General features: G+C 58.4%; 2 protein-coding genes across 3 annotated transcripts in view; both read left to right on the top strand.

Moving 5' to 3' along the window:
* PER2 (period circadian regulator 2) overlaps positions 1 to 8,936 on the top strand; it is a 39,836-nt gene extending 30,900 nt beyond the window's left edge. The window contains exons 19-23 of the mRNA XM_043462151.1: positions 109 to 923; positions 2,144 to 2,330; positions 3,113 to 3,305; positions 4,302 to 4,452; positions 6,716 to 8,936. Coding sequence (XP_043318086.1) covers positions 109 to 923; positions 2,144 to 2,330; positions 3,113 to 3,305; positions 4,302 to 4,452; positions 6,716 to 6,907 — 1,538 coding nt within the window. The 3' untranslated portion in view covers positions 6,908 to 8,936. The remainder of the gene's footprint in view (positions 1 to 108; positions 924 to 2,143; positions 2,331 to 3,112; positions 3,306 to 4,301; positions 4,453 to 6,715) is intronic.
* Positions 8,937 to 13,968: 5,032 nt separating this feature from the next.
* Positions 13,969 to 16,075, top strand: HES6 (hes family bHLH transcription factor 6). 2 transcript variants are annotated; one of them, XM_043462149.1, is made up of 4 exons: positions 13,969 to 14,124; positions 14,212 to 14,298; positions 14,389 to 14,470; positions 14,703 to 16,075. In XM_043462149.1, the coding sequence occupies exons 1-4, from the start codon at positions 14,044 to 14,046 to the stop codon at positions 15,128 to 15,130; spliced, it is 678 nt and encodes a 225-aa protein (XP_043318084.1). In that variant the 5' UTR covers positions 13,969 to 14,043; the 3' UTR covers positions 15,131 to 16,075. The 2 variants fall into 2 exon arrangements, with proteins under 2 accessions (XP_043318084.1, XP_043318085.1); XM_043462150.1 differs by having other exon boundaries at positions 14,389 to 14,430; positions 14,703 to 14,831.
* The last annotated feature ends 606 nt before the right edge of the window (positions 16,076 to 16,681 follow it).

Here is a 16,681-nt window from a genome sequence, read left to right as displayed (position 1 = left end):
CCTCTGCCTTTTCTAAACCCAGCTTTTATATTTGGAAATTCTTGGTTCACGTACTGCTGAAGCTTAGCTTTAAGGATTTTAACTCTCATTGTGTTCCTATTATTTTAGCTGCTCCTGGACTAAGAAATACCTCTGGAGTAGACTCCTCTTGGAAAAAAACCGGGAAGAACCGAAAACTGAAATCCAAACGTGTCAAGCCCCGCGAGTCCTCGGGCAGCACCGGGTCTGGGGGGCCGGCGCCCCAGCGCCTCCCACTGGTGGGCCTGAACACCACGGCCTGGTCCCTATCGGACACGTCACAGTCCAGCTGCCCAGCGATGCCCTTCCCTGTCCCAGTGCCAGCCTACTCCCTGCCCTTGTTTCCAGCCCCGGGAATAGTGACCGCACCAGGGACCGTGACCACAAGGTCCAGGGCTGCCCACACCGACCTTGCGGTGCCCGTGGATGCCCAGCAGGCGCTCAGGGTCCATCCCCCACCATTCGCCAGCCCCTTGGCCCCGGTCGTGGCGTTGGTCCTGCCCGGCTACTCCTTCTCCCCGGTGACCCCAGCCTTGCCCCCAGCCTTCTTCCCCAGCCAGCCGAACTTTGCATCTGAGATCCCTCCTGCCTCACAGCCCGAGTTCTTCCCCGATCGGACCTCAGCCCCCAAACAGCCGTGCCCGTGTGCCCCAGCAGAGCAAGGGCCGCCCATGTCGCGCGTGGCCACCCCAGGCACCCCGGCCCCCTCCGCTGGGCCCCCAGACAGGACCTCCCCGCCACTCTTCCAGTCCCGCGGAAGCTCACCGCTGCAGCTCAACCTCATGCAGCTGGAGGAGGCCCCTGAGGGCCCCGCAGCAGCCACGGGGGCCACGGGGACCGTGGGTGCAGGCGCCGACTGCAAACCTGGCTCATCCTGGGACTGGCAGCCCAAGTCGCCCCAGACTGTAAGCACCTCCTGATGCCCTTTGTCTAAAGCAGGTGGCGAATTCAGGTACTGGGGCGGGCCATGCACACCCTCATGCCCGACGTGGGTGGCCCCCACCCCGCAGTTCTGCCAAACCGCTTTAGTCTGGATGCAGATCCGTGTGCTAGACACGAGCATGTTCCCAAGGCCCCGTCACAGTAGACCTGTGACCTTAACCGTCCTGGGACCTGAAGAGAGAGAGATGGCCAGCAGATGCAGTGTCCAGACGGCCACAGGGACTTCATCACCCATCGTCAGGGGCCTCAGGGTGTTAGGTGGACACTTGGAGGATGGAGCCGTCAGGTTAAACACCAGAGCAGAGGCTCCTCGGAGTGGGGCTGGAAGCAGAGGGGCCCTGGTGAGGCCTGGAGCTGCGGGGTGCTGGAAACTGCTGCTCTCAATCCCCGCCCTCCCAGGGTGAGGACACGGGCATGTTTGCTTACTTGGTTCATGATACGGCTGTGTGTGATTTCCAGCTAACACGTCTGTGTTCTGAGAGCCAAGGCAGTGCTGTCCATGAGCTATCCCCCCACACCTGGCCTGTGTCCAAGGCAGGGCAGTCTGTGAGCCCGCCAAAGCAGGGCTGCGTGGACCCATCCCCCCGCCTGTGTCCAAGACGGGGCCACCTGGGTTCCCACTCCCCACCTGTGTCCAAGGCAGGGCCACCTGGGTTCCCGCTTCCCGCCTGTGTCCAAGGCAGGGCCACCTGGGTTCCCACTTCCCACCTGTGTCCACGGCGGGGCCACGTGCCCCCCCACCTGTGCTCCGGGAGAGGAGGTGGGGACAGGGACCCCCAGCACCTCTGCTGCCCGCCTGGCCTGCATTCTGGGCGCTCCCAGGCCAGGCCCCTGGTGCCCAAGGCTGCCCCTGCTTAGGGTGTAGAGCCCTGCCACTCTGAGGGCACCTCTGGGTGCTGTTGAGGCATGGTCCTGCTTCCGTGTGCACTCGGTGGAGAAATAAGCATAAAGCTTGGATCCCTGCCAGGGCTCTAGGAGCCACCGTCCCTCGAGGGACTCTCCCCAAATGGAATCTAATCAAACGTCTCCTTTCTGCCTCCGAGAAGCGGGCTGGGTCCCAGGAACCCCAGGGTCTGTGCACACGGCCCACAGAGAAAGGGCCAGCACCCAAGGAGCCTCCGTCCCCTCGCCCAGCCCCGCTCTGTGTGGAGACCTGACTGGGTGTCCCCCCTGTCCCCCCAAGCGCGAGGAGCCAGCGGACGCCCTGAACAGCGACGCGCTCTCCTCGTCCAGCGGCTTGCTGCGCCTCCTGCTGCATGGGGACCTCTGCTCGGCCACGGGCTCCGCGCTGTCTGGGAGCCAGGCCTCCGCCACCTCCTGCTCCCTGGCCTCCGGCTCCCTGGGCTGCGATGCATCCAGAAGTGGGCCAGGTACATGGAGGGCACCGGGAGCCCTGAGTGGAGTGGGGGGCGCAGTTGACGTATGTTTAGAAGATCCCCACGTGAGGCACCTGGGTATCCTTGGCTCTCTGCGTCCGAGGGCACCAGTCGCCCCCAGAGCCTCAGGCTGCTGCTTGCAGGGCCCAGCATCGGGGTCCTGACCGCGCGTCTTCCGGCTGCACCCCGAGCGGCTCCTCGGAGCCTCACAGGGGCCACGGGGCTCCTCCTCCTGCCCCATGGCCAGGCCTGGTTCCCACTATCACCTGTCACTCCCCGTGTTGGTGGGCAGGGCAGAGTCCGCACCCCCGTCCCTGGCTGGACCGTCCCTGGGGCTCCCCGCGTCTGCTGGGAGGGCAGGTGGTGGAGCGCCGTCCCGAGTGACTCCCCTGGTGGGCACTGGCGTGTGGCCTCGGGCGGGACCGGCCAGTGGTGCAGTGTGGCTCGGAGCTGCCCTGCGGGAGCAGCACACACATCCCCAGGCTGTAAGCGCCCCACTTCCCTCACCTGGGCGGACCCTCCACCCTGGGAGGCCAGGGAGGGGAGAGCACGGCCTCCTGGGTGGGGCCCCGCCTGGACTCCACAGCTGCGCCAGCAGAGTCACCTCTGTGGTTCCAGCTGATGCCTGGTCTTTAAGTGATTTTTAAATTATCATCCAGACAATGGGACCATTGGAAAAAGAGAAGGGACAATCCCCCGACACATGCAGTAGCTGCCCTCCCCTTACGGGGCCGACTTAGGTTCGAGGCCGTGACCTGCAGCACTCTGTTTTAAAGGCAGCAGCGACACGAGTCACACCAGCAGGTATTTTGGAAGCATCGACTCTTCAGAGAATAACCACGGAGCAGCAGTGAAGGCAGAGGCGGACGGGACTGAGCACCTCCTCAAGTATGTCCTCCAGGACCCCGTCTGGCTGCTGATGGCCGACACGGACGACAGTGTCAGGATGACCTACCAGATGCCTGCACGGTAACCGCTCGCCCCTGCTGGGACGGTGCAGAGCTGGGCTCGGGATCCCCCCGACAGCGAGGCCAGAGGACTTCCGCAACGCCTTGTCTCAGATGGAGCGGAGGGCACCGCTACAAGGGGCCCCTCTGGGGGGATGGCTGGCCGCACGCAGCCCTGCGGAGGCCCTGCTCCCGGCCTGGGGACCCTCCAGGCTGTCACTTGCCGCCCACGAAGCGTTTGTGCCAGTGTCGTCTCTTCTGCTCTGTTGCAAGTAACCCTGTGTGGTCAGTGGTGTGTGTGTCTGTCTGTCTGTCTCAGAGATGGCAGAAACCAAGAGTAGCTGAGGTGGGTGACCGTCCCAGGCCACCAGCTGCTCTTTAGGGAGCCTGGTCTGTGCCTCAGCTCTGACCACTGACAGGTTCCAGGTGCGGTGCCCCCTCGGTGGGGGTGATTAACCCCAAGGCTCAGAACAGCCAGGGCTCTGGGCCAGGTCAGCCTGGGGCTCCGTCTCCAGGGCCGCTGCGAGGCAGGCCAGGGAGGCAGGTGGCAGGAGGGCTTGTCTACTCTCCACCTCGCTGGTGATCACCACCTTGCTGGTGAGAAGCTCCCAGGTGCAGAAACAAGTGTCTGCAGGTACCCGGCTCCCATGGCTGATCTAAACTGAAATTAAAGCCAGAACTTGGTGTATCACTTTCATAGAAAAGCTACAGCTTATTTACTAGATTTTTACCTGAAATAGGGTAATTTATTTTAAGTGGAAAGGAAAGTTAAAATCATCTAAAATTCCCTGGGGTCCAGTGGTGAAGACTAAGACTCCTTCCACTGCAGGGGCCACAGGATCTGTCCCTGGTCAGGGAAGATCCTCTATGCTGAGGAGTGTGGCAAAAAAAAAAATTACATTAAAATAAAATTATGTGAATAATACTGGAAGTGTTGGTAGAAAATGAGCATATACTTTAAAAAAAGATAACCCTTGAGGCATTCTAAAGCTTCCCTGTTTCTCGATATTTCATGAAGAAACTTAGAGACGGTCCTACAGGAGGACAGGGAGAAGCTGAAGGCGCTGCAGAGGTTCCAGCCCAGGTTCACAGATGGGCAGAAGCAGGAACTGCAGGACATCCACCCGTGGATGCGGTCAGGTGGCCTGCCCACGGCCATCGACGTGGAGGTAAGCTCTGGGACGCAGCGCTTCCTGACATGGTGTTAAAAGGCGCTGTGATGAGAATGCCTGGCACTATCTCTGCATCTGTTCTGTACATTTAAAACTTTGAAGATTAAATAAGAGCATTAAAAGAAAAAAGAAACCACAACACTGTTAGATGTCCTTCAAAGAACTTCCTTCCAGTGGCTTTTCAACACTGTTTCCAAAAAGGTCTCTGAAATGTCTAATCTCAGTCACATGCTGAAATTTGAAAATTTTTCAGTTGTTGTCACAATTAAAACACAGACCTACTTCTTCTGTCCTAAACCCTCCACATGCGTGTAGACCATAAGAAGCAGGGGACAGCAAGCCTTCCTTGCACTCTAAGCGGCTGCCCCCCGCACTCTGTTCCTTCTTGAGGGTGTCTCTGTACCTCAGCTCCCCTCCCCGGCTCACTTCCCCAGCGTGGACACAGCCAGGTTCCAGGGTGCCCCGGCCTTCTCTGTGCACACCGCCCTGGCACGGTCAGCTCCCGCCTCCGCGTGGGAAGCGGCATCTACACGTGAGCCCCGCCAGCGTCCACCTCTGGGGAACTTCCCGGGTTTCCCCGGAGACGACCTGCCCAGCCACTCTCTTCCTGCCCACTCCAGGGCAACTCTGCGCCACCCCACTTGCTCAGACCACGGGCCCGGACTACCCCCCTCTCTTACCCCCATCCAGTCCACCGGCAGGTCACGCTGGCCTGACCTTCCAGGGGGATGGAAAGCAGCCGCTTCCCATCGCCTCCAGCGTCACCACCCTAACACAGCCATTAAGCTGTGTCGCCCCCTCCCCGCAGCGCCCGGCCCCCACGTTCCCTCCTCCCTGGCGGTTCTCTGAAGACCAGCACGCGGCTCCTACCCCGGGGCCTTTGTGCCTGCCCTGCCCTCTCCTGGGCGTCCCCTCTCCTCACACAGACACATGGCTCACTCTGGCTCCTGGTCTTCCCCACACACAGTTGTGCTATTGACCTGCCATCGCTGTGTGTGTATGTCGCTCAGTCATGTCTGACTCTTCTGTGACCCCAGGGACTGTAGCCCACCAGGGCGCTGGTCCGTGGAATTCTCCAGGCAAGAGTACTGGAGTGGGGAGCCATGCCCTTCTCCAGGGGATCCTCCCAACCCCAGAACTGAACCTGGGTCTCCTGCATTGCAGGCAGTTTCTTTACCAGCTGAGGGACCAGGAAAGCCCCAGTTGATCTACTGCTGCACGGCAAATAACCCCCAAGCTTAGTAGCTTAGAATAAGAACCGTTTATTCTCCCCACTGTTTCTCTGGGTTGGAATTTAAGAGCAGCTCAGCTGGGTAGTTCTGGCTTGGGGCCTCTCCTGAGGGTGAAGGCAAGGTAACGGCTAGGCCTCCGCCTCCGGAGGCAGGACCAGAGCTGGGGATCTGCTTCCGAGGGGGGTCCCTCCCGCAGTGCTCGTGGGGGCTGGTTGTTGGCAGGAGGGCTTTGCTCCTTGCCATGTGGATCTGACCATGGCGCTGCTTATGTGTCCTCAGGACAAGATCCCGGCCTCCCCCGAGGGCATGGGGCTGGGACGCTGGGGGCCTGTGACAACCTCCATCACCTGCGCTTTGTTAGAGGCACATCACTGAGTCCAGGCCTCCACTTTGGAGGAAGGAATGTCAAAAACTTCGTGGGCATATTTTAAAGCCACTACAGTTGCTCTTGGTGGCCTTTTCTGAACGTCCACTGTAAAATGACAGAGTCCTCACGTGCCTCGTTCCACGTCAGCCCAGCACCTCCAGTCTTATAACACCTCAGAGCACCTCTCCTCTGGCTACTAGGAGATCTCCAACAGGACACGGGTTTTCCTCTCTGTTCACTGCCGAATCCCGGTTCTTAGAACGAGCCTGGAACACAACAGATGCTTAACAGATAGGTGTTCAACAGGGGGAGGAACAAATAAGCTGGTAGCTTCTTGGTGTCCCATTTTACAGATTAGAAAACTGAGGTCAGAGAAGGTAGGTGGCACTCCAGGTCATGCAGGCAGGAGGAGGAGGGGCTGGGACCAGGGCCTCTGATCGATGCCCCCCACCTCACTGTGCAAAGCCCCCTCTCAGATGAGGTTCCCAGGGGACTGGGAGGGGCCCCTCGGGAAGAAGCAAGCAGGGGTCCCACAGCCTAGTGGCACCTCCTCGCCTGCCAGCAGCCTCAGGCCGACACCTGGTCACCTGGGCTTCGTTTAGACGGAACTGTTTGTACCAAAGATCTCATTTTCGTTCCTGATTTACATTTTTCTTTTAAGGGATGTGTTTACTGTGAAAACGAGGGAGAAGACAGCCTTTGTGTGGCATATGAGGAAGACACCCCTACGCCGGGGCTCAGTGAAATGACAGACACCAAAGGAGAGGAGAGTGGGCCCCCCCGAGTCCCAGAAACGAAAGGCAGATGCAGCCCCCCTCCCCAGGGCGACAGTGCCGCCAGTGATGTCCGCTAGGCGGTGCTCTGAGGAGGGGAAGGGTCTCGCGTGTGTCTCCAGTGACACGGATGGATATACTTTCGTGGCTTTTTTTGTTTTAGAAAAAAACCCATAGTTTTGTGAAGGGGTGATTTAAAACCATGGAAGGTAGGAGACGTTTGGGAAGAAATGCTATTTTATATTTATGAATAAAATACAGATATAGGGTGTTAGGGGGCAGGGGAACGAGACCTTCACAAAAAAAAAAACTCGAGAAAGACTGCCTGCCTCTTTGTGTCAGGAAGCGGCTGAACGCCCGCAGGAGTCCCCGGACAGGCCGGCCTGGGCCTACTGGCTCCGTGGGCTATCCCGAGGCATGGCCCAGGCTGCGACCACCAGCCCGAGGGTCGCGGGGCTCCGCGCCGAGGAGCAGCGGTCCAGGGCTTGCCCAGCATTTGTGTTTGTGTTTGGATCAGATCAAATTCTGTCCTCTCCGGGGGCGGCTTTCTCTCTCAATTATTTAGTCAGACTAGATGTTTTTGAAACCTACCAAGTGGAGATCACAGCCTGTGCTTATTTCATTTCAAAAACCTCCTTTTCAAAACGTTTCACATTGAATGATGTGTAGTTTGGCCAGCCTGCCGCTTCAGCTTCCAGTGCAGTTGCAGCAAGCGTTTCATCTGACAAGAGTGTACGTCCAGGGCGAATAAAGTTGAACTGCTCGCTCCAGATGAAAGAACCCGACAGGTTCCTGTGACCACGTCCATCACGGAAATTACACGTCCTCAGAAACACGACACAGACCCCTCTGGGTGTGCTGCATCATCCGTGCATCCTTTTCAGACCAGGATGGCCAGCGTGTCAGTGAAAACGTGCTGCTGGTCATTCCCTTCTTGGGACTTGGCCCTCCTAGCCCGGCCGTGACCACCACGTTTGGGACTCAGCGCGTGTTGGTCCTTTGTTGGCACTCCCCGGGCGTCAGCTCTGGGCCAGAGGAGCCAGCACCTCCTCCTGGCTGAGCCGGGCCCCGAGTCTGTGTTCCAGGGTGGCCCTGCACACTTTTTGTGAGCCCTGACTCACTGATGCCGCTTCCAGTCTCTGGCGTGATGTCCACTAGTGTCGCTGGCACTTTCCAGTGAATAGGACGCCTGGGGAAGAGTGAGACCAGACTGCTCACCTTTTTGCAAAACCTCATATCGCATCGTATATCCCAAAGATAGCTTAGAAAAAAATGTTACACTGGTCCCTGGAGTGAATGAGAAGCTGCCAGTGATGAAACAGTTGACTTACAGTTGTACTGAGTCTGTAGCAACTTCAGAGAAAGCAGTTTCCCCTGCCCCCCATCCTTTGATGGAGAAGCAGCTACTAGAATAGGTGAAGCTTCCTTGTAATCCAGTTGGTTTTCATAGTAAAATTATTTTATGCCTGAATATCAATCTTACTTTTCATAAACGCAAAAAGTTTATTTTTTTAAATGTAAAAGCAACATCATCTTCAGATCCCCAAGGCAAGGTGTAGTCTGTGAGTTTGTGTGGAGGTCAGATGCTACAAACGGCTTCTTGCCTCCGAGTTAGATCATCAAGGGCCAGTCAAGGTTGCATTGACTTTAGCTGAACTGCCAAAAGATTCTCTCCTGTTATGAATGTTTACCATCGTGTTATCTTACTGTTTATGTCTGTCCGCTGGTTGTTAAGTGCCGCGTAGCTTCGCTGTGTGCTGAGAAGTGGGCAGTAGGAGCATCTTGTGAAATTGTTTACGTGGTGCCAACACGCATCCGGTCTTGTTTCCTTTAGTGTGCGTGCTTACATGGGTGTTATCAAGACTTCTCAATTTTAAACTGAGCCTTCTTTTTAATATATTCCTGAAAAGATATGTAAATAAGCTCTCAGAGTCTGTTAACAACACGTCAAGCCTTGCCGGACAAGTGGTTTGTTTATGCGCAAGCCAGAATTTCTTCACCCAGTGCAATATGTTTGTTGGACTGCTTGTGTCTTTTTATGACTTTTTTGCCTTTTAGAAAATTGGTAAATAAAGCAAGTATATTTTTATTTTGTATATTTTTAATATAGCACAGAGAAATAGGAGCCTGAGTTCTGTTCGTTTATTTATTTTCTGCACGGTGTGTGAGATCTTACTTAGTTCCTGGCCCAGGGATCAAATCTGTGCCTCCTGCAATGGAAGCACAGATTCTCAACCACTGGATCACCAGGGAAGTCCCTATTTTTGTTTCTATATTTTTAATATAGCACAGAGGAATAGGAACCTGAATGGAGACAAAGATTATCAAGTGATTTTTCTAAGACAAACTCTAGAAATTCTGCTTTAGGAACTATTCTGTCTCCAAGGCACCCCTCACCTCTTCCCACGCACAATGTGCCTCTTGCTGACCCCTTCCTGTCGTGTGTGTGTGACATGCAGCCCCCATCACAGTGAACTCTCTGTAGTGTAGTGTTAGTCACTTAGTTGTGTCTGACTCTTTGCAACCCCATGGACTGTAGCCCACCAGGCTTCTCTGTCCATGGGATTCTCCAGGCAAGAATCCTGGAGTGGGTTGCCATGCCCTCCTCCAGGGGATCTTCCTGACTCAGGGCTCAAACCTGGGTCTCCTGTGTTGCAGGAGGATTCTTTACCGCCTGAGCTATTGGGGACTCCCTGCTGTAGATCTAATCCTGGAGTCCAGCCCCTCCGTGGTTTCTCACTCAGATGGGGAGTAGGGCCACTCAGCTCAGCCCCTGGTGTTCGCATCCGCTCTGCAGTGAGCCTGGGCACCTGCTCCTCTCTCTCCCCGCCCGCTGTGGGTCGTCTCTCCCACCGGGGCTGGCTGCCTGTGCACTGGCCCAGGGCTGAAGGCAGTGAGATCAGAAGGATCTGAGGCCAGAAAGGCCTCGTGTCTCCACCACAGGCAGCATGGAACTCTCCTCCTACCCCACCCCACCCCGGTGCTTCCTCCCACTGCAGCGAGACCTTGCAGGGCCTGATCAAAACAGCGGGGGCTGCTTCTCCCTTCCAAACACTTCTTCATACCAGACCGTGTCGTGGGTCCCAGACCTGGTGCCCGGCCTTCCCGGAGCTCCCTCAGCAGGAGGAGGAAGGCTTGACTCTCGCCTCCCGTCCTGGCCACCTGGATCCAGGTGGTGACTGGGGGTGGGGAGGCTAAGTCCTCCCAGTGGACCTAGAGGCCTCTGCAGACCTCCTCAGTGGCCAGATGTGGAGATCTGTCTACTTCACTGAAATTCTGAGAGACTTCAGGGTGTTTAGCTGTGTTTTTATCTACCCTTTAACCCCAAGGGCACCCCTCCCCTTTATTTCCAAACCAAAAGGAGTTTCTCCAAGCCGCTGGGCTGATTGCCCGCCAGGGGCCTGGACGTCCATAGGCTGGCCACCGCCTTTGTTCCCTGGGGATTTTATGGCTTGCCACCCCTACCGCTAACTGGTCCCCCTGTGGCCACTGCCGCCCTGCCCAGTCTCTGCTGGGCTCTGTCTTTGGATATGGGGATCAAAGAGCCCAAATGCTCAGGAAGCCTGTGCTCAGGCAACCTTTGAAGGTGGGACCAGTCCAAGCGACAAATGGCAGGAAGTGGATCTGCTAGTGGAGGCCACGTAGGGAAAGAGAAAGGGCGAGGTGGTCCTGAGACAGAGCAGCTGGGTTTCTGGGAGGAAGAGGCCAGGCCTGCCAGCCAGTGGGCCCATTAAAGGAAACTGAGGCTGGCTTCAAAGATGAGGCCTTGGGCAACTTCCGGTCTAACCAAGGAGGATTTTGCTGACTCACACACCCTACTCTATGATTTAGTCACTCAGCCGTGGCCAGCTCTTTGTGACCCCATGGACTATAGCCCGTCACTCTCCTCTGTTCAGGGGGATTCTCCAGGCAAGAATACTGGAGTGGGTTGCCATTTCCTTCTCCAACCCTACTCTATCCTTGTGCTTTTTGTCCCAAGGCTACTTAGACTGAGGCATGTCCCAGCACTGAGTTCTCCTTCCTTCACTTCTAGACAGCATTCCTCAAAGCCCCCCTAACCCCATGTAAGATCAGGCTTTGGAGATCCTTAGCCCTTGTTCAGCCATCTTCTCCTGACAACTGTCACCTGTCCTTTTGTTTTTACAAAGTTAGCTCTATACCCTACAACCACCATTAAGCCTTTCTTATAGATTGACTCTAGAGTCGGATATGACTTAGTAAATTTCACTCACTCATAGATTGACTCTAAATCTTGAAATGCTATGAGCTGTATTATCTTGTTGTGACTGTGAAAGAATTGGCTACTGGGCCAAGTAAGTACTAAGGTTACATTTCTCTCCTTGGGCAGCTTTTTGTTTTTCCCGGATTTCCGAGTTGCCTTTGATTTCTCGTTTGCACCGTTGGCCTTTATCACTCTTCCTGCACTTCCAGTTCCCCATCGAATCTGGCAAAGACTAGTAGTCTTTTTCCAGAGGCCCTCCCTAGAGCCCCGATCATCCTGTTCCAATATAAAGTGCCTATCCTGGAGAGCACTCTAAAATACTCGTTTGATCTTATTCAAACAATACAATCAATAATGGATGAGGTAAGAGTCAAGAGTAAGAGATATCACCGAGTTGGTTTTTCCATATCTGAGTTCCTTGAAGTAGGACAAACTTAACTGTGATTCCTTGGTGTGGGGGTGGGATCTTGCTCCCTGGGGTGGTGTCTAAATGGTGAAAAAAAGTGAAGTTCCAGGCCAGCTATGGGCTCTCTCAAAGGGTTCCACTACTCAAGCCCCTGCCACACTCTGTCCAACCCTCCACTAGGAGGGGGAAGGGCAGTCAAGCTTCTGATCAGGCAGGGGAGGATGGAAGAACAAGAGCTAAGCTTTCTCCCCCATGGCTTATGAGGGAGACCGGGAAACACACAGGGTGTCTGAAGGAAAGGAGTAGGTTTCCACCCAGGTGAGCAATGCAGGGCTGGGGATGGGTCTGCACCCTGCTCACAGAAAAGCAGACTGTGAGAGACAGCCAAGTGAGGATCAGCAGAAGGGGTTCCCAGGGAGTCCCCGAGTCCCAGAGTCCCTACCCACCCAGGGCTCACAGAGGTGCGCTGGTCTTGCTTGTGCTTAGTCACTCAGGCGTGTCCAGCTCCTTGTAATCCCACGGACTGGAGCCCACCAGGCTCCTCTGTCCATGGAGCCTCCTCTTCTCCAGGCAAGAGTACAGAAGTGGGTTGCCATTCCCTTCCCCAGGGGATCTTCCCAACCCAGGGATAGAACCCGAGTGTCCTGTGTCTCCTGCATTGGCAGGAGGGTTCTTTACCTGCCGAGCCACCTGTGAGAACCATCAGAACTCTCAAAAGCTTGTCCTATTGTGGAGATCCCTCTGGCAGAGAACCTGAAGTGAAGTAGACACCGGAAGGGCTGCCAGAGCCATCTTCGGATCATGGGGGGCCCTGGTGGGCGTCTTCAGCCCAGTCCTGCCACCCAGCCCCCCTGCCGTCCCTGGATGTTTCTTTCCCTTGCTCCCTCCAGCTGGGCTCGGGACACTCATCTTCCCTCCCCACCCAGGGCTTCTGCTTCGCCAGTCTCTGTGCTAGGGGTTGTGACGGGGTCCTGGTCAGAGTCCCCCTGGCCAAGGATGCTTATAACCCAGAGGGGCACAGAACCAGACCCTGACGGTCCCAGTCCTGGGAGGGAAGCAGCAGATCCTACGAGGGCGCAGGTCCTCCCACCGGGAGGATGGAAACGGAGCTGCGGCCTGAACAGTGGGGAAGGGACCCTTTAAGGGAGATCCCAGGCGCTCCAGGTTTAAGGCTCTCTGTGTGCCAGGTATAAGCCCTGGCTGCCTGAAGGCAAATTGGCATCCCGGCTTTGCCAGGAGAGGGCGTGGACCTGGGCCTTTCAGCGCTGGGGCCAGGCTGGGGGTCCCCAGGGTGTCGCCCCACCGCCCACGCACCCCACGCTCAAAGAGGCCGGGCTGGCAGATGGGCGGCCGGACCTGGGGGTGGCGGTCGTCTGGCGACACAGGCGCACCCACCCCCGCGCCCGCCTGGTGACAAAGCAGCCCGAGACAAAGGCGCGGCCAACACCTGTCGCTCTTGGCTGGGCTGCCGCTTTTCTCTGCCGAAGCCGCTGCAGCTGCCAACTGTCACGGGCATCAAGTTACGGGGACCAGACGGCGGGCTCCGCCAGCCCGGCGAGGGGCGGGGGAGGGAGGGGAGGACTGGGGGGAAAGGGAGCCCAGGGGCTGGGGAGGGGGCCGGGGCGAATGGAAAAGGGTTGTGGGACCAGGGAAGGGCGGTTGGGCAGGGAGGGCAGGATGGGGCAGGGAGAGTTTGGGTTGGGGACGGGGGGTGGGCGGGTGAGAACCAGATAAGGGGGGAGCAGGGGAGGGAAGGTCGGGGGTCGGTGGGTATATTGAGGGAGGAGAGGGTGGGAGAAAGGAAGGTGAAAGGGGGTCAGGGAGCGAAAGGGACGAGGAGATGGGAAGGCGATGAGGACCAGGAAAGGACCGATGACCAGAGGAGGTCAGAGAGATGGAGCTGTTGAGGACGGGCCTGCGGACCCCGCCCCACTAGGATCCCTGAGCCGGCTGCAGGCAGGACTCACAAGTCCGCTAGAAACGCGAGGGAGCAGGAGCTCGCTCCCACCCCTGCTGCCCGTAGGGCCCTCACCTCCCTGGGACTCTGCAGCCTCCCCAGACCAGACCTGTGGCTCCCTCCAGCTTCGGAGACCGCGGTCTTTGCTGTGGCTCTAGCCCCCAGGACCCCAGCAGGCGCGCTGAAGGGTCCCCCTCCTGTGGCATCTTAGGTGAAGGAAGTCAGGCGCGAATGGATGGATGAACGGATGGGCGCGCTCCTGCTCGCGCGCGCAGCAGACCTGGGCGACCGGTTCAGGGTCGGAAGGGGAACAAGCGCCCCCTCGGGTGCCCACTCCCCCCAGCCAACGCGGGGGTCGCTCGGAGGCCCAGCTGGGCTTGCCCCCCGCCCTCCGCCCTCCAGCTCCCGGCCGCAGGCCACGCCCCGCCAGCTGCTAGCCGACCCCGGCGGCTGGGCCGGACAAAGCGGGCCTCTGCCATTGGCCCGCACAAGCAATTGGCGTATTGAGATGCAAATAAGGCGCTATAAAAGGGGCGGGATCGGCGGCGGGCGCGAGGACGCCGCGGAAGACGCGAGGGGGTGAGGGGTGCGCTCGCTTGTTGCGCTCGCCGGGCTCCCGGCTGTGCGCGTCATGGCTCCGCTCCTGGCACCGGGCCGGGACCGGGCTGGCCGGGAGGATGAGGACGGCTGCGAGGCGCGTGGGGACCGCAAGGTGCTGGCTGTATCCACGGATGGGCGAGGGAGCGGGCGGGCTCCGGGGCCCACGCAGGGCCGGGACTCAGTTGCTCGCTTCCCGCAGGCCCGGAAGCCCCTGGTAGAGAAGAAGCGGCGCGCGCGGATCAACGAGAGCCTGCAGGAGCTGCGGCTGCTGCTGGCGGGCGCCGAGGTGAGGCCAGCGGGGTCGGGGGTGGGGGGCGCCCAGGGTTTGCGGGCCCCCGGGCCGGCCTCGCCTCACCTCCCCTCCCCGGCGGCGCAGGTGCAGGCCAAGCTGGAAAATGCCGAGGTGCTGGAGCTCACGGTGCGGCGCGTGCAGGGCGCGCTGCGGGGCCAGGCGCGCGGTGAGTGGCGGCCGGGCGCGCGGCGGGCGGGGGCGGGGGCGGGGGGGCGCGGGGCCCGTTCGCCCGGTCTGCCGCGCCGCGGCTCCACCGAGGACTTCCCCGGCCCGGGACAGGGGGCGCCCCCCGCGTCTCCTGGGTGAGCCTCGTCCCCGCGGGCCGGGAGGGCCGGGCCACAGCGGTCGCCGCTCACTGGACCCGGCGCGGCTCTCTCCCCTCCCATCTCCGAGCGCAGAGCGCGAGCAGCTGCAAGCGGAAGCCAGCGAGCGCTTCGCCGCCGGCTACATCCAGTGCATGCACGAAGTGCACACGTTCGTGTCCACGTGCCAGGCCATCGACGCTACCGTCGCCGCCGAACTCCTGAACCACCTGCTCGAGTCCATGCCGCTGCGCGAGGGCAGCAGCTTCCGCGATCTGCTGGGGGACGCCCTGTCTGCGCCGCCCGCAGCCCCGGGGCGGAGCAACTGGCTCGTAGGAGGCGCCCTGGAGTCCCCGCTGCCCAGCCCCCGGGGCTCTGGGGACGACCAGTCCTCAGACCTGGAGGAGGTCCCCGAGGCTGAACTGAGCCGGGCCCCGCCTGCCGAGGGACCAGACTCGGTGCCCGCAGCCCTGGGCAGCCTGACCGCTACCCGCTTGGCCCAGAGTGTCTGGAGGCCTTGGTGACCAACGCCAACCTGGGGCCTGCGGGGTGGGCTCTGCCTTCCCAGGTTCCGTTCCCTCCTCCCGGGGGTTCAGACGTGGCGGGCAGGAGTCTGGATATTTCCCGGTTCTGCTGCGCAGACCCGCATAACCAGTCCAGCCAGGCCCCCTGTATCTTGCTGGAGGAATGTTTATGCATTCCCCCGCCCCAGCCCGCTGGTGGGTGGAGGGAGGGAGCTACAGGCGGGAGGAGGAATCCTATAGGGCTCCCAGGGTTGTCCGCGCTTCGCCTGTCCCGGACTTAAGAGGCGCCCTGTGGGCCTGGGGGCACAGGTGAGGGAACGGAGCTGAGCCTCTCCTGGGTGCTGAGCACTAGTGTCCTGGCAGAAGACCTCAAGCCCTGGCCCTCCAGCCAGGACAGGCAGGAGGCGTTCTGCAGGACTGCCCAGAGCTGCCACAGAGAAGCACAGTTCTCTGTATGTCTTGCATTTAGCACACTTCAGTTTGTGTATTAGGTTGCCATCGATGGTTCCAATTGTGTTAAATAAAGGATTCTGGAGAGGTAGTTAACCTTCTGAAGTATTGCTGGATGCTGTGGTGTCATTAAGGTGTCAGTCAAATGCATAAATACAAAGCCAAGCACATTTTCCCCATATCTAATGCTGTGAGTGGTTTTAAAACTTCTGTCAACAAACAAGCAAGTGTAGAGGCAGTGGTGATGAACGCCCCCATGGTGCATCTCATGATGGACAGTGCTTCCACCTCGCTATGGTCAGGCCATTGCAGGTGGGTTTCCCCTGCAGGTCCGTGGACCTGGCCTGCTCTCCCCGGGAACTGTGTGTGTTCTGGTGATGGAAACTCTGGCATGGAGTTTGTCTCCAGAGTCACGAAGGAGAAGGGAAACTACTGGTTCCCAGATCATTCTCTTGTTTGTGAACTTCCAGGAATAAAACTGATGCCTGACTGCTAGCCACGTGGTGTGGAAATTTCTTTCAGAAGCCTGTTGTAGGGTCTATGAGTGTGGTGCAGACATCTGTCCACTTAGGTGATTACTTTTCTCAACTGAAGAGCGAGCTTCCCCATTGCCAGTGACCTCAGGGGCACAGAGACCCACCCAGTTCATGGCCCAGGCAGTTTGGACTTCAGGCCAAATTGAGCCCAGGAGATCAGCAACCCTGGAAGGAGGGATACAGGCAGCTGGGGTGTAGGGATCCCACCCTCTTGGGCTGGGTCAGGGCCTGCAGGTCATGCGGTCAGCTGATTGCAGTCCCTGCCACAAGGAGCCCAGCCCCCACATCTCCTGCTTCAGAACCCCAAGCTTATTGTTCTCTCTTAGGGTTGGCAGTGCCCAGGCCTAGTCAAGGGGTGACAGTTTAGGATTCACACCGAGGTCTCCTCTCCAGTGTGTACCTTTGCTTTAAAAGTCTCTCCCTGGAACTTCCCTGGTGGTCCAGTGGTTAAGACTCTGTGCTTGCAACGCTGGGGGCACGGGTTCAATCCTTGGTTGGGGAACTAATCCTACATGATGTGTGTGGTCAAAAATAATAATAAAAATCAGTCGCTCAGTCATGTCCA

The sequence above is a fragment of the Cervus canadensis genome, chromosome 2 (assembly GCF_019320065.1).
Source record: "Cervus canadensis isolate Bull #8, Minnesota chromosome 2, ASM1932006v1, whole genome shotgun sequence".
NCBI classification, from domain to species: Eukaryota; Metazoa; Chordata; class Mammalia; order Artiodactyla; family Cervidae; genus Cervus; species Cervus canadensis.
The sequence above is the reverse complement of the archived record's forward strand: the minus strand, read 5'-3'. Positions and strand labels throughout refer to the sequence as shown.